This window comes from Marmota marmota, unplaced genomic scaffold, assembly GCF_001458135.2.
Source record: "Marmota marmota marmota unplaced genomic scaffold, marMar, whole genome shotgun sequence".
Classification (NCBI taxonomy): domain Eukaryota; kingdom Metazoa; phylum Chordata; class Mammalia; order Rodentia; family Sciuridae; genus Marmota; species Marmota marmota.
This window is the reverse complement of record NW_025999842.1, coordinates 59,584,421-59,604,960: the sequence shown is the minus strand read 5'-3', so window position 1 is coordinate 59,604,960 and position 20,540 is coordinate 59,584,421. Positions and strand designations below refer to the sequence as shown.

Here is a 20,540-nt window from a genome sequence, read left to right as displayed (position 1 = left end):
AAAAATACACATACATATGCACATATATTTCAGAGAAGAAGTTGAACAATTAAGGAATACAGACATTGACAACAATCTTGTACTTAGCACACAAAAAGGGCAAATAAAAATAACAGGATGTTAGAAACCTACTACTATAAAAACAACAACAAACCTCACCAAACTATTCAGAAATGTGTTTAATGGGGAATATATTTTTTACGGAAGTACATTTTTTTGTGGGGAGGATGGGTACCCGGGATTGAACTTAGGGGCGCTGGACCACTGAGCCACATCTCCAGCCCTATTTTGTATCTTATTTAGAGAGAGGGTCTCACGGAGCTGCTGAGCACCTCACCACTGATGAGGCTTGGAAATACATTTTTAGCAGCACTCCAATTTACCACTAAGGGCCTGGATTTTCTGTATTAGTAACAACAACCCACTAAAGCCTAAAGCCAGATTACTATAACCCCAGGACTTTCTCTCGTGTTTTGGAAGAATATTGATTCTCTTGAAATTCAATTAAAATATTGGCTAATATTTAGCTCACCCAAGAGTAATTTGTAACTTTTGCAAATCCTCTCAGATTTAAATTTGAAAATAAAGGAATAATCTTTGAAAACATTGGGAATTATTTAACCCAGCATGGCTGACTCTTGGCACCATTCACATGTGGGGTGGGAAGACTGTTTGGTGGGCCTGTTGGGTGCACTAACAAGATTACCTGGGTCCCTGGCCCTACCCACTGGGTGCTTTCCCCCACAGCTGAGAATTCCTGATAATCAATCCACTCCTGGACCATGACTGAAAATTCTAGAATTGTAGATGAGGGTAATCCTCATTTTGAAAGTTGAAACAGTTACAACTGATGACACGTAAGTAGAAGTGGATTCACTCATGAAGTGAAAGCTACCCAATAACACATTCCTCTTCATAACTAATGGTTTATTCGAGTGAGATCTAAAAACTACTGCTGCCACCACACACACCCACACAACCTGTCCATCCACAATCTTCTGCTGTCGTTCACTGGAACTGCCCATCACTTGCTGGGTCAAGAGCTTCCCTCCAAGTTCAGTGGTCAATGCTCAACAAATCTCACTGGAGGCCTTCGACGCTGACCCATACAGGACCATCAGACCTCTTCTACTACCACAAGTTCTCTGACTTTGATTTTTAAAACACTGTTGTCATATATCTTATCTTTACTTTCAATCTTTTCACCTTTTTGAGCAACATCCTTCACACAAATTTTCTACAGATCTAAATCTATCATCTACCTAAATCTAAAGTTCTTATTACTGGTCATTGAGTGCCTTCTCTGGGTCAGACACTGTTGCAGAAGTATATCTTAGAACACATAGGTGGGAGAGTGGGGGAATAGGGGGAGCCCTAACTAAAGGGAAATGAGAAGGGCCAAGGAACAGGTCCCCAGGAGGACAGAGTGTGAGTGGCTCATTCTCTACCCAGTCCTTTCTGGTGAGAAAACCAGGTGACGTGGCAGCTCTGCTTCTCCATAGGTCTCACGGGCAGAATTAAAATATGACCTTTCCTGACAATGGCTTTTGCCACTTCCTCCTTATACAGCCTCTCATTGATCCTGTCTTCTCAAACTTTACTAAGGCTTCGTCTGTGCTGCACATTTTCAGATGTAGCAAAGCAACCCACTTCAGAATTTGTGTGCCCTGAATTACTTGCTTCCCCAGTCTGATACAGATGCACTAGTTTAGATTTTCAACCCAACTGTCAAAGACCTTTAAAGAAAGGTTCAGGGGCTGGGGTTATGGCTCAGTGGTACAGCACTTGCCTTCACACATGCAGGGCCCTGGGTTCGATTCTCAGCACCACATATAAATAAATAAAATAAAGTTATATAAAAGAAGCAGGTTCAAGGCTCCTTCTACCCAACTGAGTAATTTAATGACCAGCCAATATTTCACATAGGTCCCCATTTTGACCATTTTTAAGCAATGTTCTCTTATCTTCAAAGTCAAGTTCATCTCTACCAAGAAGCCTTTTCTGCAAGGCAGAAAGAAAGACATGTGCTCACAAGCACATTAACAGTAAATCTCAGCTTCAGCGCATAAAAAGTGAGGGCCTAGAAACCACACAATATAAATAGATATTTGAGTCTTATTGTGATAATCACCATTTACCCTACAATAAACTTAAGCTCCTGATGGCCTCCTGATTTACCTCAAAAGTTCTGAGTTTGGAGGTAATTTCTTCAAGCAAATGTAGATCTTTGGAAACCTTGGCCTTTAATTTATTCCACTTTCCTTGGGCATCATCAAATTCTTGCTTATACATTTTTTCTACATCAGGAAGCACATTCTTCTCCAAAGCCTTTGTTTCTTCTGCAAGTTTACATAACGTGGGTTTTTGATTCTCAAGGATTTCATCAAGGGCCTAGGAAAAAAAATTGAAAAGGTAAAAATCATATACAGCAATGTGTCTGTGCAGATGGAATCACATACAGAAAAAAAAGACATTTTATCAAAAAAAAATGTAAAAAGAATAGTCATAATCAAAAAAGCTCCAGCTTTCCCTTCATGAGTTATGCGTAGGCAACATAAGATGTTCTGTATGCTGAGAGTCGCAGGAGCACCACACCCATGAGGGTCCAGTGTGCAGTGTTAAGGGTTGGTCTTTTACTGTGATGAAGTACTTCAGAACCTTGAGGTTACTTAACTTACTACCAGGGAAGCATTTGTACTCAACACCAAATTTTTAAAAAGCATGAATTCAACTAATATTCCTCATTTTACAAAAGACATCTTAGCACATTATGAACAGGTTGAAAGTTTTAGGCAAGTTATAATAGAAGGAGAAAATATGCTTTTTTTCTACTAATACTAAATAAATTTCTTTTTATCTGAGGTCCTATGTTATAATAGCTAATCGTCAAATTATAAGAAATTTTGAGACCAATTTTGACTACAAATGACCAATGTTTTTAAAAAAAATGACAAAATCATTCTTTTTAATCTTACTGAGAAGGCCCAAAGGAAGAAACAACACCTATTTCTCCTTTTAAAGTCTTAAAATAGAGAACGTAAAATTTCTAGACTTCAGAACCATAAATTACCTTTTTTTCTTGCAGGGCCTTCTCCATCTTGGCAAGATCATTCAGAGCATTGAGAGACATCTGGGCCTTATTTTCTGAGTCACTTAGTGTATCTTTTAGTGTTTTTAGTGTCTCCAAATATGCTTGTCCCGGCTGGCTCTTCAATTCTGTTTATTTAAAAATACTTACTTTGAGAAAATAATATTAGGAATCTGATCGTTATTATATATACCATTAATCTTCCATATATAATAAGTGAATTCAAATGCATAATAATTTAGACCCCTAATTAAAATTTAAAAGGGTCTCTGTTGGTTAATAAAATAGGTCATTCTACTGGCATTTCTAGGACTCAGACAGTGACTTCATTCCTGCGGATGTTGATGTTTGAAATATTAACTAACTCACTATCATTTTTCTTCATTTCATCATGATGAAATGTCTCTCCAAAGCTGGAACAACAATGTTCCTTTTGTCTCACATAATCTCCTCTTCCCCAATTGCCACACAAAGAATAAAGAAAGAAAACAAAGATCCACCAGTCTTCCTGTAAGTACAAGGCCCCAAGAAAAACCCATCTCACAGTGGCAGGCATGTACAGGGACATGGCACCAGGCTGCCACAGGTACCCTGAGAAACAGGGCCAGCCACAGCCCACTGGTGAAGTCTACTTGTACGTCTAATATAAGAATCATATACAGCAGCACTTGTGTGGAAGAGAAGTGAGTTCATCTGAAGGACAAAGAAACAAAAGTAGCCAGCAGCCAAGGTTAAAATGCCTATGGTCCTTGTCAAAATGAAAACATAGTTTGTGCCAGTAAAGTGAGAAAGAGGTCCTCTCCATATTTACTTTGCACTCTAGGTTAACTAATATCAATGAGCAAAGGCACGGTGTCCAAATGCCTTCTGGAAGACGATAAGACACATTGTCTAATATACACATGTACTGATTCCTAACGTCCTTACACAATCTGCGGTACCTGAAGAAGGCAGTGGTTATGGGCACTGAGTCTGTACTACCCAGTCCAAACTTAAACAGCAGCCCAGGAAAACACATAAGTAAAATATAAGGGATGAGCTCTCACAGCCTTTAGCAGCTAACTTCCTAAAACCAGGTTTACTGCAAAAGTAAAATCTCATTAAAATTTTTCATCTTTTAGAAGAAGAATATGATTTCTTTTTCAAAAAAGGGATGGTATTGCTAAAACCATAATCATTATGAATGATAAGAAAAAAGTGATCATTCTTTCTAATCTTACTGAGGAGATCCAAAGGAAGAAACAACACCTATTTCTCCTTTTAAAATATTAAAGCCAGGCATGGTGGTGCATACCTGTAATCCCAGGTACTCAGGGAGTCTGAAGCAGGGGATTACAAGGTTGAGTCCAGCCTGAGCAACTTAGCAAGAGCCTATCTCAAAATAAAAAGGGTTGGGGATGAAGCTAAGCGGAAGAGAGCTCACGTGGGTTCCGGTCCCAGTAACACACATACAAACACACACACACACAAAAAAAAAAAAAACACCTTATTTAAGAAAAGTATTAGATCCTATTAACACATTTTTAGAGTATGTGAAAAGTGTATGTATTTTTCTAATCAAATGTGAGCCCAGAAAATAGTCTGATTATACTTTAAGACCTTGAACCACATGGTGCCAAAGAAAACATAAAACTGGTGTAATGCATAAACACGCTGACAATCTAAGTTTGGGGAATAATTTTTAGATTCAGGCAAACAGAGAGGAGATATTAATATCATCAAGTAAGAAAACCAAGAGAATGGGCTTACCATTCTCTAGCTGTTGTTGATGATGCTCTAAATCCTTCTGCACAGCCTGGTAGTGGCCCAGAAAGCCATCCAAGCTCTGCTGGACAAAACCTGGGACCGAAGGCCGAGACCTCAGGGCCAAGCAGCTTGCACGCACCATTTCAATTTTGGGTTGGAGGCCAAGGAGACTGTTGAGTTCCCTCTGTGGAAGAGAAAATACGGTTGCATAACTCAATGAAGGAATCTCCCCAGAAAGTCCATCAGAGCAGAATTAACTAAAATTTCATGACACAAAAAACACCTGCCTCAAGTAGGAAATGGTACAAAGAACTCTGGCATACTCCAGACGGCTGGCTCCTTACCCGACAGGAATCCTTCAAACTTGCCAAGGACTGCTGGGGAGATTTAGAAAAGGGCGTGTGTTGTACCCAGTCCTCCTTCTTCTTTACGATCTTTTCAAGCTCATCAATCTGCTTACAATAAGCATTGATATCCTCCTGAAGCTGAAGCTTTCCGGCCAGATCCTCCAGATGCTGAGATACATTCTTCCACTCTGATAAAACCTTCTCCAGAACATTTTTTATTTCTTCAGTAGAAAGACCCTCTACACAGACAAAAGAATAAGCAGACACTTCAGAGTTTTATAAAACTTTGTTGTGAATTGGTTCCAAACATTCTAAGTTATTCCAAACGAGGTAACTTCACATATAATGATCACTTCCTTGTGTCCCTTTTAACACAACAATGAAAAATTATAACGATGCACTTTAAAAAATATTTAGGCACATTCAACTGCTTGACCTAGGAGGGTGGGGGCCCCTGAAATGGCAGTTCAGGGCGGTGTTGCTACCTCAAAAGGCACATCAGTGCAGTGTTCTTTGAACAGAATATGTTCTTTGTACTCTGCTACCTTATAACCTGAGCCAGGGAACTAAAATCAATGGCCTGGATTTGTCTGGGCCTCTGACATCATAATCAAGACCCTCTTTCGTGAGAGATAAAGACAGCTGGCCAATTAAAGGAAGAGGCCATGCAAGCCTGCGGAGATCAAACCACGGTGTCACATAAATTACAAAATAAATAGCAAGAATTCCAATTTCTGGGAAGCAACCAGGCACATGTGGGAAAGTTAAGCCATCAGCCAGGCCTAGGGAGTCTACTGGGCACTGCACATATATAAGTCAATGTCCAAAACATCAAAGTGTGGTAAGATTAGAAATATATCAGAAGAGAATGCCATTATTTTTATAAGACTCTTATAATTTTGTTTGCCTCATATTTTTGAAAGGTAGAGAATGTTCCTAGAAATAACAAAGTTTTTTAATACATAATAGGTCTTTTTTTTTTTTTTTTTTTTGGTGTTGGGGACTGGGGAGTGAACCTAGGGTACTCTACCACTGAGCTATATATCCCCAGCCCTCTTTGTTTTTAATTTGAGACAAGGTCTTCCTAAATGGTAAAGACTGGCCTCAATCCTCCTACCTCAGCCTTCTGACTCCCTGGGATTACAGGCATGCACCACTGCATGTGACTCTAACAATAGATCTCTTCACAGTTCTTCCCTTAGTAGATCAAATCCCTTAAAATGACGATGAGAAAGTTTGGGAAACTGGCAAAGGAATTTTTATATTCAGAGAACATGCATGTTGAAAGGACAGGCTTCTCATCTTCAATAACTGAGTGGGAGGGCAATAAAACAGTTCTGCGTTGTGAACATATGCAACAGAAATCCAGGGTAATGAGAAATCAACCCCCCCCCAAAAAGGGAGAGGGGGAGGCCTGGAAAACAAAAGGGCATTTATGGTCCACTGACAATACAACTCTAAAAATTTCAATAGTACATTGTACCCACTGAAAACTAGAAATGCAAATATATTAGAGGATTTGAATGTATCCCATGTCAGTTGCTGAAGTTCACTATCCACTGTTACAGAGGTGACACATCCAACCTAGGCAAAACTTTCATGCCACAACCCAAGTTCAAATAGCTCTGTTCATGTGGGTCATAAACACAACGAATCATGATTTTTCTGCACAATGGAGATCTAGGCTTCACTCCTGCTAGATCATCTCTAGTCTAGGTGGACATGGGCAGAATAACTGCATCAACCACTTCATTTTTATGTCAGGAAAATTTATTAAATGGTTAAACAAGGAAGAAAATTAAACTGGTAAATAAAATTCCTGAGATGAAAAACTGTCACCCCACTAGAAATCAGGTAAGAGGTACTCACTGCAGGTACCAGGGCAGCTAAAGAAACTTCTTGAGTTATTGATTCACAGTCTCTCATGACCCCCTTCATTTCATCCCTTCAAACCAGTTGTTAAAGGTGAAATCTCCACTTCTCTATGCTTGAGACATTGCTGGCTAAAATGAAATCAAGTAATGACTACAACACAATTTGTATCCTAAAAAAGGAAATAATTATTTTTGCTCCGAGAGACCCAACTGTAAGTTTTCTATTTCTACAGAACACGCAAAACTTAGAATATGACTAGTTGAAAGTCAAAATCAGTAATGATTAATAAAAGCACCTCATTTTAATTATGTAAAAGGGACAAAATATAACACATTCCTGCCACTTCCTCTCACTTCACTTGACGCTTTTCGACCTACCACTATTGAAATCAAGGGAAAAGTTGACAAAGCAAAAAACCACCATCAAAGTTCATAGGTTTTTATACTTAGCCAGCCATAATAAGTGTTGATTCATAAAGTCACAATATATAAGTCCCAACTGTGACATTAGTTGACAATCCCCAGGAATAAGATAAGCTAAACCAAGAAAATCTGGTATATCAACTGGAAAGGTCAAACAAATTTAATTATTTCATTTTTTTTAAACACGTTATGCTCTATGGGACATCTCAAAACTTAAGTCAATGCATTATTAGGCAGAGAAGTCCTATCAGACTTGGTAGTGTTGGGTTTTTTGACAGAACTGGTTTTAGGAAAACAGTGACATGATTATTTAAGCATCTGTTTTACAGAAGAATTTCATTTGCTTTTCTAACAGAACTGAGTCATTTATCTGCATCCACACCTAGGCAGAAGTTGGCCATATTTCATTCTGTAAAAAAATTCCTCTACATTCATTATGCATATTCTAAAATTTGTTTCAAACTCTTGGGAGGGACAAGTGAAGAATCACCCAATAGTGCTTTCACATCTGTTCAACATTCCTGGTATTAAAACAGCAACAGGAGTAACAGCACTGAACACTTGTAGGAAAGTAACACGTGTTACTGAAAATTCAGAATAATGGATAAAATGGTGGGAGACAGAAAAATATCCCTTTTCTTCCCTCTTTAACCAAAGGCAGAAACTGCCCACCAAAGTGAGAAAACTGTACCAACAACACATCTTCTCAGATCAATGTCCCCATTTCCTATCTTCAGGGCTCATCCTAAAAAATTTTCATAACAGATAAGTCTTATCTAGAAAAAATAAAATTACTGCTCTCTATTGAAAGCACTCCTAGTTCTACTAAAGCTTTAAAAAAGTGAAAATATAAAAAACTTCCTAAGAAACTGAACAAGTACATATGTTAGGTCACCAAATCCATTCCTTAATAAAGCCTCACACCCTACACCCCACCACGTGGCGCTTGACCTTTGTGAGCAGCGCTTTCACGTAAATTCAATTTCCAGAGTGTGTATTTTTAGGAGCTGCCTATTCACAGATTTTATTGAACAAAAGCTAAGTCAGCTAACGAAATCTTTGACTTGCTAGACACAGAAGCAAAGAAATAAGTGTTCCCTGACCTTCTCAAAGTCAAGAAATTAGAAAAAGAAAGGAGAATTCAAGTTTACCAAGCCCTCAATTCACTGCTGTCCCCACTATAACCTGACACCTCTCACCAACTTCTCACCCAGGCAGTCTTCCCTCTGGATCCTCACTAATTCTGCCTCTGCCCATCGACTAAACGCTAACCTAGGTGGGGGGTAATCTCAGTGGGCAAACTCATGAAGCTACCCGACCTTCACACCAGACACACACAGTCCCAAGGCACAGTGTTGAGGTACAAGTAAAGAATGTAAAACAGAAATGGACATGAATTCAACACCCAGCTGTCTATTATGATTGCAAGAATCAGCATCTCAAGGGAAATTATGGTCTGCTTGTGTCTCTGGATCTTCAAGAAAATATCTGAAGGGGTAATCTCCAGGTAGGATGCCCACACACGGGATAACTAAGACAATCTGCTAGGGTGGATTTTGAAAGAACATACAACACTATTTATCTTTTTTCCTTTTTTTTTTTTTGGTACTGGAGATTGAAACCAGGGGATGATAAACCACATCCCAGCCCCTCATCCCTATTTTTCCTATGTTTTTAAAATTTCTTTTAAATATTTTTTCTAGATATTGATGGACCTTCATTTTTTTCATTTATTTATATACAGTGCTGAGAATCTAACCTAGTGCCTCACACATGCTAGGCAAGTCCTCTACCTCCGAGCTACAACTCCAGCAACATGCTTTTGTTTGTTTTTTTTTGAGAAAGGGTCCCATTAAGTTGCTTAGGGTCTCAATAAATTACTGAGGCTGGCTTCCTGCCTTAGCCTCCCAAGTTGCTGGGATTACAGGCATGACCCACTGCAAATGATGGTGGAATGTGATGGATGTTATCATCTTAACAGGTATAAAGATATGAATTGGTGTGAATATACTCTGTATACAACCAGAGATGAAAAATTGTGCTCTATGTGTAATAAGAATTGTAATTCATTCCACTGTCATATATAAATTTAAAAAAATTTTTAAAAAAGATATTAAACTTTGGTAATTATATGGATTGACAATGACACATTTGCATAATTTAGAAATAAATAAATATATATGGGACACATGTGTGGATATATGCTACATATTTTGTGTTTATCTTTGTGTATAAATCTCATATATACCAGATAGATAGATAAATAGATAGATAAAATAAACTGACATACTTTCTTAAAGACTGGTGGCAAAATAGTGTAAGGTTCAAAAAAAAAAAAAAATAAGAGCAGAGTTGTTTCAGAGGGCATGATGGGGAGGTCAGATTGATTCATCTAAAAGGGACATGAGATCACTTTCTGGAGTGATTTGGAACATGTAAGTTACACAGGGTATTTTTGTCAAAGCAGCACAACTAGGTCTCATATACTTCAGTGCAATCAAATTTCACTTATAAAAAAAAAAACCTACAAAAAATAATAATACTCAAAAGGACAAAGAGTGGCAAAGGTACAGAGAATTCCAGAATGGCAGATCATCACTAATTTTCAAAGTGGGTAGCTTGTACAAAGAGGTTCACTACACTATTCTATTTGCTTTGAATATGCTTACAATTTTCATAATAAAAAGTCAAAACCAAAGATTAGAAACCACTGCTTTGAGATTTTTGTCAAACTAGTATTCCCAATTCTGCATTGGTGTCTCAGTGTTGGTCAGGGAGAGCGACAGCAGACCCAGAGCACTGACCACTCTTAGAGGAAGGAGTAGGGTGTACAAGAAACATCCCTCAAAGTTAGACTGAAGACAGAACCATATGCTAAACTGCACAGAGAAAAAAAAAAATACACTAATCTTTTTTTTTTTAAAGTTCTTTAGTTCAAGTAAAAGCTTCAAATACAAGCAACATCATATTTTACTATTAAAAACATCCCTAGAGCAAAATAATATAATGCACTGAAAGTGATCAAAAACTCAAATACCACTATGGGTTTAACTTAATGTAACTTCATCTGCCAAGTGTTGTCAAAGTAAAGTTTCCTTTTGCTGCGCTCCTGTGAAAAAAATGGTCAATACAGAACCCCAAAGGATGAGGTTTTAAAATTGTCCACTGGACATTAGTTATCCTGCTGAGGTTTCACTTTTAGTTCCTTGACCCCATAAAAGAAGAATGACTTTGCTTTTATCTCCTTTTGCTAATTAACTTCCCTATAAAATTTATTTTAAAAGATTCTATCTAAAAAAAAAATTGAAAATAATTTTTCTAACAAATTAAAGAGAGTAGAGTGTTATTTGTTGGATATGTCAAACCGCAATATTATTCAATGTCACCATCTGAAATAATCTGGGAGAAAAAAAAAAAATCGAGAGTCTCACCTTTTCCCATTTGTTCCAAAAGGATTTGTCCAGTTCGGTTTAATTCATCCAGCTGGGGGCGTCTTTCTGTCTGTTCTTTTTCTAATCCCTGGAGAAAAAGTTCCAATATAAGAACAGTGTAAACTTTCTTCTCAATAAAATGCTGATTCTACTCTAAATTTTTATGTTTAATGTCCCTCTCAAATTTTCTTTAAGCATTTCAAAGTTTACAAAAAAAAAAAAACTATACAATTCCAGGCTACGCTCCAGTACCCCAAAAATGAATAAATATGAAAAGATAAATTTAAACAATAATGACAGCAACTAAAAACTTCAGCTTCTTCTATAAGAAAGTATGCACACTATAATGATGAGTTTCTATCAAGAAGAAATAAGTTAAATTACTGTTTTAGATTCAGGGTACTATTCACATAGTCTGAGAATTCCACACCATAAAAATAATGGTTTGAATCCAAAGAACTGAATGAGCTATGACAGACATCACAGAGAAAAAATGATAACTACAAGAAAAAGGGAAATATTTGGAGGTTCAGTGTTATTCTTTGGTTGTTTTTATATTTCTAAAGTCTAATGCTAACTTCAACTGCAAGCATTTATCATATATTATTTTTAAGAATGAAAATATTATTTAAAACCCAAACTAAAGCAATTTTGTTCTTCAGATTTAAAGTGTAGTTCATAATTTTCTTAAGGTCATCCATCAGGATCTGTGGAAGATTGGATCCAGGACACCCCTGCAGACACCAAAATCTGAGGATGTTCAGTCCCTTATACAAAATGGTGTAGTAGGCACATTAACCCAAGAAATCCTCTGGTGTACTTTAAATCATCTCTAAATTACTTATAATATCTAGTACAGTGTAAATGTTACATAAATAGATGTTATCGTGTATTTGGGGGGGGCGTGGACATGACAAGGAAATAAGTCTGTATGAGATCAGTACAAAGGCCACCATCCTAGGTATAATGGTATAGTACAAGAATAAGACAGGAAGTAAGTAAGGAGTGCTAGAGAGGCTGAGGGTGCATGAGATGGGATAGTGGGAGGCTACAGAACAGCTGCATGTGTCCACACATGGCTTCCTTCTCCTGGACTCAGCTAAGTGTTCAGTGCACAACAAATTTCAGTTTTACTTTATGGAACTTTCTGGAAAATTTTTTCCCCCATATTTTCAATTCACAGTTGGTGAAGTCTACACATGTGGAATCTATGGATATAAACTTTATCTAATTTTTGAAGTATTTCTTCTTTAAAGAGAACATACTGAAGACATTTTGAGATCTGAAATAGTTTACGTTATTCAGAAGGCCAAACATCTTTGAAATAACACAAAGTCATAAATTATAATTCAAGTAGATCGAAACAGGTTTAAAATAGTAATAAAAACTGGATCATAACCTTAGGAAGCATGGCCCATGCAGACCTGAACAATTGCAGAAGAGAAAAGGAGCAAAAAATCCTTCACCACAGGGAATCCTCCAAGAGCCAGGACAAAAGTTTTCAAAATCTCCTACGATGTTCTAGAAGCTACCTTATGGCTGCATTTATCCCACTGGATCCCATCACATTCTTATGCCAACAGCAAATCCAGCCTGATGAAATATTTTACTCAGTATAGTATTTTTGTTTTATTTTTTACCTTCAACTTCTTTTTCATTTCTGAAGTCTCTTGCATCTTCTTATACTCTTTTATCTCTGAACTCTGAATGGCAGTCTTTGATTTCAGAATCCAGTTCATCAGCTCTGCACTTACAGCATCAAACCTGAGTTAAGATTCAGATATCACCACCTCTCATTTTGTTTTCCTGTTTCACTTGGTTCAAGAAAGAACAATTCGAATGCCCATTGGGTCTATGTTTTCCAACAACGCTCCCAAATAGTAACCCAGAAATATAGTAACCACACTAAGATCATACATGGATAATTAAGAGTATGAACTGAGTAATAATACTGTAGTATTAATAAATAAATAACAAATTACAATTTTTTAGCTTTGGAAGGAACCCCTTGTATTTTTATATACTCTTAAAGATAATAAGAACTACATTTGGTTAGATAGTAACAGAAGAAATCAAGTACAAACATTACTAAATTTAATGCCTTTTTTGTTCCATACATAATTATCAAGTACAACTACATGCCAGGCACAGGCATGGGCTGTGATATCAAGAAGAATGAGACACACAAACCTCAGCCCTCAAGAAGCCTCCAGTCACTATCAAGCAAGAGCAATAACAAAAGAATCTGCTAGATTCTACTTCCAGGAATTCACAGGAATGGCTCTTAATCCAATGGGGAAGGGATGGCCTTCCAGTGTAGAACAATGGCTATACTTAGCAGTTTTCCTTACAAAAAACAAGGAAGGAAGGAAGGAAGGAGGGGAGGGAGGGAGGGAGAGAAGGATGGATAGATGGATGGGAACGTCATATTTTACAATCTCCAAATTGTTATGTGTGTTTGGATAGCAAGCACCTGCAGGTAAGAGTAATGGACAAGGTGGCCAAGGATCCCAGGGACCAGTTAATGGAAGGTTCTGCAGGAGACATTAAGGAATTCTGACTTAACCGAAGAACAATTAAGAGTGAGTGGAAGACTTTAAAATGGAACTGATTTAATTCTATTCATACTTTTGTGTTCACTGAGGAGACAGAATTAAAGAGAGGCAAGTTCAGAGAAAAGCCCAGAACTAAGACAGTGACAGTGGAAAAGAGGAAAGTAGGCAATTGGAAGAGGTACTGCAAAGGCAGGTCAACAGTACCACAAGGAGGAACAAGAGAAATAGCCACTGACTGCTGGCCAGAGACCAGGCCCTTGGCTGAGTGTTGTGGTTTAGCTATGAGGTATCCCCCAGAGTTCATGTGTGAGATGATTCAAGAAGCTTAGAGGAAACACGATTGGGTTATGAAAGCTTTAACCTAATCCGTGCATTAATCCTCTGATAGGGATTAACTGGGTGGCAACTGTAGTCAGGTAGGGTGTGGCCAGAGGAGATGGGTCTTCGGAAGCATGGCTTTTGTGTTATATTTTCTCCTGCCCGAGTGGAACAATCTCTCTCTCTCTCTCTCTCTCTCTCTCTCTCTCTCTCTCTCTCTCTCGTTCCATGTTCTGAGCTGCTTTCCTGCACTCTTCCGCCGTGTCATTCTGCCACACCTCAGGCCCAGACCAAAGGAGTTAGCCATCTATGGACTGACACTGCTAAAACTGTGAGCCCCCAAATAAACCTTTCCTCCTCTAACTGTTCTTGTCAGGCTTTTGACAAGAACCAGCTGACTAAAACACTTAGCATTTGATGCGTATTACTAACTCTAAGAATCACAATTGCCCTATGAAGTGTATTCCATTGAAGTATGTTCAACTGAGCTCACGGAACTCTACAGTAATTGTGCCACACCTCCCATAGTGTTCTCAGTACTTTAAGCAGCAGCTGGGATTCTCACCTTGGTTCCTTTGGGAAATTTCTCTTGATGTGTTTCTAGTGAGTAATGAATAAACTGACCTTTTTCCAAGATAGGTTTTCCTATAATGTGTGATAAAACAAAAATTCCAAGACGTTTAAATTTAATTACAAAGACTAGAGGATGAAGGGGGAAGAGATAAGGGAAGCTAATCAGTTAACAGTTACCAACCAAAACTAACAAAAGACTGTTCCACATTCCTGAATGTAAGTTAAAACCTTGACTGAACACCCCTGGTGGCTGACCCCCTAAGCACCATCACCCCTGTTGACACATGAACTTTCCAGACTACTAACACCAATCAATCCTGAAGCAAGATATGGACTGTCCTCCTCTCCCCAAACTTTCCCTGCTTGGCACTATCTTCCCCTCTTATCTATAGTTAATTAAGTTCAATGCAAACAATTTATACTTCCCTTCCCCAAATTTTTATTATACAATTGCTCTTGGCTCATAAGTTCAGCAGATATATTTCCATCTAGTCCTGCTGCTGGAAGATTTGGAACTTGTCCAGAACCTGGTCCTTTCTTGCCAGCATCTATAACTACAAATTAAACCCTTTTTAGTTCAGAGAATTCTGGGTCTCAAGAGTTTGGGGTGGTCATACAGAAGGTATTTTATGATGCTCTGGGTAAACACCCAGAGGCCAAGGTGTCTGCACAAACAGGAGACTCCTCCTGTCATACCACCTCTCTCTTTCAGAAAAGAGGAAGGCCATCCAAAGATCACATGTGTGAAATGACCTTGGAGACTCGGTATACTTCTGTACTCCAAGTGAACAAAAGTGGTACAATGATCTCAGGTCACAGAAACAGATATCCAGATTGTAGGAAACAACTGTCCAGCCATGCCCGGAGCAGGCAAAAACACCACCACCAGTGACATCATGAGAAGAGAAGGAATCAGTTATTTACGGTTCTCAGCTGCTCAGGCAGGTCACCTTAAGACAAGTAAACAGTGGCATCCAGAGCAGAATGAACATCTGAAGGATCTGGAAACCATGTCACACTAGGAATACTTACAGACACTCTGGCCTTTAGGACAGTGAGAACTGGACTATGAAAGCTGTCTTCAAATTCTGAAGAGGAACTATGTGACTCCATACTGCTCCAGAAAGAAGAGCAACAACTCATGGGTAGATTAGAGGGGGCAGACTATGGGTGCAGAAATAACATTTCTAATAATGATATTTAACCACCTTCTACTCTAATGAACTACCCAGTGCTTAAGTCTCTAATTGTCTAGGAATTAACTGAAGTAATGTCTGCGATAATCCAATCATGGGCTGGATAACTGTGGTCCTCAGAGTTGGTTGCTTATTATCCTCTCTTGTAGACCTCTCCCTTACTGCCTGAATCCCCCAGAAGCCAAACTACAGAGACTGAACAAAACAAACCATCTCGACCTCCCACATGTGCATGGCAAAAACAAGTGGTAGAGCGCTTGCCTAGCATGGGTGAGGCACTGGGTTCAATCCTCAGCACCACATAAAAAACAAACAAATAAAAAATAAAGGTTAAATTCTTAAAAAAAAAAAAAAAAAAAAAACCCACACAAACAAGTGGGTGAATTCTGGGCAGTGATACCAGGGGAGTCTCTTGCTGAGAAGACAGGGCTGCAGGTGAAAAACTGGCAGAGAGTAAGGTGGAGGCGTATCAAAGTACACTCTCCTGTTAAAATTGCCCTGCTTCTGTTTTTCTTGTAAGGACCTCACTGTTTAACCACTTTGGGTTCATTCTCTGTTTCTAGCCCAGAAAGCTCCGAATACACTACAGACGTGTTTAAAATTCAACTTTCACAGCGACACATCTAGTCTTTCCCAACCTTCCATCCTTTCAAATGCACAAAGTCAGCACTGAGAGATGCGCTGTCAGATACACCTGGCAGCTAATAGGCACTCAGGAGACGTAGGATCTGTGCCAGATCATCTTCCACCTGGCTGCCTTGGCTCCAAGAGTAAAGGTGACACAGCTGCTGCTTACAACTCAGAGATACAGTGGTCCTCCAAGAAGAGGCTACTAGGAGGCGGGATTACGATCAAAATGAAAATCATCTGATAAAACTGAAATCCTGCTTTGTCTCAAAAAAACTTAATTAGAAAAAGCAATATCACTTTCATTTGGGTCTCAAATCCCTGCCCATTTAATCAAGCCCTGGGGTCCTACTGTAAATGGAGCATAACAGTGCCCATCAAAGGTCACTTTGAGGATGCACCACTATGGTGCATGTAAGATAGAGTGCCTGGAATACAGTAGGGCTGAACAGAAATCTGACATCAGCAGGAGTTCAACAGATGTCTGCTGTGAGCGTTCTTCTTACAAAGACCCTGAGTTTTCTTTTGAATCAGTAAAGCAAAAAGAAACATTTCACAACAAAGGTGAACCTTGATACCAAACAGGAAGAATCTGTTAATGAATCTGACAAAGGAATTAACCAAGGAAACATGAAAAAAGAATGAGGAAGAAAAAGGTGACACTAAAAAGGAGTTGTTTGCCTGATAGAAATCATTTTTAATGGTGAGTAGAGGGAGATTGACAAAGAATAAAGAACCTATCTAAAGGAAAACCGTCCAAGTTGTAAATTGTGAAAGAAAGAATAAACGAAGAGCTGTGAACGATCATTTCATTCCAAGGTAAAGGATGGGAAAGGAAAACAGGGAGTTTCTCCACAGAGTTTGGCAAATTAAACATGAGATAAATAAAACCATCCAGCACAATGGAGATGCTTAGCTAGTGTGAAGCAGAATATTCAAATGACTCAAAGGCATTTCAGACTTGAATTTCCATAATAATAATTATGTCACAATTTGCACTTCATTAGTGATTAGTACAAAATAAGTGTCAACTGTCAAATGCACTGTGTACAACACTGGGTCTAGGGAATTTCTCTGCTCTCACGTTTTCTTAGCTTCAATGTCCACGTGGATCTGTCTCTTCTTTGGGGGAGGAGGTGGCGGCAGTTCCTGCTTAGACTTTTTGGTAGTTACTTGTTCTCTTACACGAACCGTCTCCAAAAGATCCTTCTGAGGAATCTGGGACATCCCCAGCTTTGCTACAGCCTGAGTCACCTGAGATAAAAATCACACAAATTTGAATTTTGTATAAAGAGCTTTTTCGAGATATAAATAACATATCATGAAATTTTCCCTTTGAAAAATGTACAATTCAGTAGTTATTAGTATATTCGCAGAGCTTTGCTAACCCTCCAAAAGAAACTTTCTCTCTCTTAAGAGCAACTTTGCAAACTCTATCCCCCAACCCTGGCAACTAGCTATCTGCCTTCTGTCTCAAAGGATTCATCTGTTCTGGACATTTTAAACAAATGGAATCATAGGGCATATAATCTGGCATTTGGCTTCTTTTACCTAGCATGTTTTCATGATTCATCCCTAACTGCAGCACAGGTTAACACTTTATTATTTTTTACGGCGAAGTAAAACTGCATTGCCTGGCTACACCATGTTTTAGTCATCCATTCATCCATAGATGGATATTTGGGTTGTTCCACTTTTTTACTGTTATTAATAATGTTGCTATAAACATTTATGTATATACCAAAGTCTTATTTCAATTCACAAAATATCTTTAGATTAATAAGATTACTTGAGATTTAAAATTTTAAGATTATATGCTGGATATATGTCTTAAGTGTTATTAATTACTGCAGATTGAACTACTGAATATTAAGTTTTTGGAAAATCTATTAAAATTTATATTAGAGAATGGAAGAAGATTTCCACATTATCAATTACTCATCAGAGAGGAATCAACTTTTAGTTCACCAACAAGTCTTTCATTTCATAAAAGCCCAAACCGACCTGAACATTTAAATTTTTACTTCCTGGTACAACATTCTATCCAAATCAAAAGGTACCTGGTTAGAGGAATCTTCTAGTCTCTGAACCAAAGAATCCCATCTCTGAGTCAGCTCCTCCGAGTCACTGTTCATCTTCTCAGATGCCTTGGGATTATCAAGTAACTGACCCACATCCTGGCCAATCTCACTCAGCTGATCCAATGTTTGGCGTTTCATTTCCATATCTTCCTTCAAAATCTAGGATTTCAGATACTTATTAGACAATTCTCTCTCAACACGATTCTGTCTTCCTATTCCCCAATCAGGAAATTTGAACATGTTCATTTTTTCGTTAAATTTAAAAGGAACGTGATTCACTATACTAAAACATAAGGCTTGTGGTTCCAGATCAATGCATGACAACAGTGTCCTGCAGGGTCCTGAGCTATAATCTGCATTCATTGCATCCTATTAACCATCAACACAGAACACTGACAGAATGCACTTTGCATTGTGAGATGGACATGAGTTTTGGGGGGCCAGGAACAGAATGTTATGGTTTGGATGTGAAATTTCTCCCCAAAAAAGCTCATGATAGACAATGCAGGAAAGTTCAGAGGTAATGTGATTTGAGTACGAGAGCTATAACTTAATCAGTAGATTAATCTATTTGATGGGTTAAAAATTTGAAAAGACTATTGTACTGGGTGATAACTGTAGACAGGTAGGGTGTGGCTGGAAGGAGTAGGTCAATGGGGACAGGACTTTGGTGACTATATTTTGTCCCTAGACCTCACTCTCTCTGCGGCCAACAGCTTTCCTCCATGATGCGCTTCTGCCGTGATGCTCTGCCTCACCTGGGGCCCAGAGCCAACCATGAACTGAACCTCTGAAATAGCCCAAATGAATTTTTTCTCCTCTAAGTTGTTCTTGTCAGGTGTGGTGTTCACAGTGAGGAAAGCCAAGACAACACAAGCTCACAACTAGACATTGCCAACGACATGACTTACAGCCAGACGTCGAACACTGACGCTTAGCTCCTTCTGGTCTTTGAAGTTGCTTGTCTGGACTTTATTCAAAGCCTCTTCTTTTTCGGTAAGCCAGGCTTTCAACAGGCACTACAAGTAATAACAAAAGTTGGAAAATATCCAAGAAATCATTTGCGAGGTCAGTTCAATCGAGTTACCAAATCTCAAATTTTTATTAGCAGATTCACCCTTACCTGGGTTCTGATAAGGATTTCAAACACCTAAGTCAGAGGCACAAAAATGACCCAGAAAAAGACCTTTCTTTAACAATTTAACATTATCAGCTTTACAAGAGATAAACTTGACATTAACCTGAACCTGGGTAATGATTACAGTAGGATACATTATGTGGATGTTCTCCAAGGAGCCATGTTGGAAGTTTGGTCTCTAGTGTTTCAAGGTGTGAGATGGTGGAACCACCTCAAGGAGGTGGAGTCTAATGGGAGGTCACTGAGGGTGCTGCCGTCAGAGAGGTGTAGTTCTCATGGGACTCCAATTAATTCCTAAAACAGAACCATTATAAAAGAACAAACTGACCACTCCCTGCTCTCTAGCCTCTTCACCATATATGATCACTGCTTCTCACATGTACCTTCACCATGATGTTACCTGCCACCTGACACTGCCTCTCAAACTGTGAGCTAAATACATTGTTTTCTTCATACATTACCCAGCCTCAGAAATTTTGTTATAGCAACAGAAAACAGACTCATATAGTGACTAAACCTAATGCTCAGGGCAGTGGCTGGATACAAAATGCTAAATACAGCTATCCATGTTTCTGAAAGAATCATATGTTATAAATCTAGAGGCAAAGGAAGATTCAAAATGGTCTTGTCCCAGGCCCACAATTTAGAGAGGAAAACAGAGAAGTGAAGTTATATAGTCAAAATCAGCTGGCTAGTTAATGGCTGAGCTAGAGTAAGGACCCTCATTCAGAAACCAAGGCTCTTCCCACAATGTCAACCAGAAAAAGTACATTTACATTCAAAGTTCAACAGCAATTATGATTAAAGGAGAAAGTCTGAGGATGGTCCAAAACCAACCTAAAAAATATTTAAAGCTCTTTGGTCAAAAATGCATGTTCTTAAGTAGAAGATGTTAAGCAATGTAAAGAGATAACCTAGAAGAGGAGTGGAAAACAACTGTGGATAATTCTCCCCAAATCTAGCATGGAGTCAGAAACCCCTTCCTGCACAGCAGGGAGCAGGTGCTTTGGTTCTGTGTGTGCAATGGGATCAACACTTCCTCAATTCTTTTATTTATCAATTTTCGATTATTCCTCACCTCCAGGTGAAAGAGAGAGGGAGGAAAGGAAGTAAGAGAAGGAGGGAGGAAAGAATGGAGGGAGG

At 38.6% G+C, this 20,540-nt stretch overlaps 1 protein-coding gene across 1 annotated transcript in view; it reads right to left on the bottom strand.

Moving 5' to 3' along the window:
- The window catches only part of Utrn (utrophin), a 515,860-nt gene that overhangs the window by 350,360 nt on the left and 144,960 nt on the right, over window positions 1–20,540 (bottom strand). Inside the window, exons 15-23 of the mRNA XM_048800520.1 lie at window positions 19,171–19,278; window positions 18,239–18,418; window positions 17,263–17,432; window positions 12,550–12,673; window positions 10,910–10,997; window positions 5,179–5,420; window positions 4,838–5,018; window positions 3,071–3,216; window positions 2,179–2,391 (exon numbers count right to left, since the gene is read on the bottom strand). Coding sequence (XP_048656477.1) covers window positions 2,179–2,391; window positions 3,071–3,216; window positions 4,838–5,018; window positions 5,179–5,420; window positions 10,910–10,997; window positions 12,550–12,673; window positions 17,263–17,432; window positions 18,239–18,418; window positions 19,171–19,278 — 1,452 coding nt within the window. The remainder of the gene's footprint in view (window positions 1–2,178; window positions 2,392–3,070; window positions 3,217–4,837; window positions 5,019–5,178; window positions 5,421–10,909; window positions 10,998–12,549; window positions 12,674–17,262; window positions 17,433–18,238; window positions 18,419–19,170; window positions 19,279–20,540) is intronic.